General features: G+C 50.5%; 1 protein-coding gene across 1 annotated transcript in view; it reads left to right on the forward strand.

Moving 5' to 3' along the window:
- Positions 1-31: 31 nt before the first annotated feature.
- Positions 32-279, forward strand: part of LOC104547432 (ras-related GTP-binding protein A) — an 8,868-nt gene continuing 8,620 nt past the window's right edge. The window contains exon 1 of the mRNA XM_010193110.1: positions 32-58. Coding sequence (XP_010191412.1) covers positions 32-58 — 27 coding nt within the window. The remainder of the gene's footprint in view (positions 59-279) is intronic.

Here is a 279-nt window from a genome sequence, read left to right on the forward strand (position 1 = left end):
CAGAGGATGGTCTTCTCTCTGTAGGTGGGTGATGCCAAGCACAGCCATGAAGAAAAAGGTAAGAATCAAAGGGAGAATCCTTTGTGGTTGGGTTTTCCTTCCCTGTCTGCATTTGCCGGTGCCACTCTTGGGTTTGTGTCTGTGCCTTTGGTGTGCTTTTTGGCTGTCAGGTGCCTCTTGAGGCTCCCAGAGTCAGCAGATGCATCCTTTGCTTAAAGTTCTAGAAATCAAAATCGGGTTTCAGTTTATTCGCTGGCGTGAGTGGCAGGGGGGGAGGCC

Source organism: Mesitornis unicolor, unplaced genomic scaffold (assembly GCF_000695765.1).
Source record: "Mesitornis unicolor isolate BGI_N332 unplaced genomic scaffold, ASM69576v1 scaffold47949, whole genome shotgun sequence".
Taxonomy (NCBI): Eukaryota; Metazoa; Chordata; class Aves; order Mesitornithiformes; family Mesitornithidae; genus Mesitornis; species Mesitornis unicolor.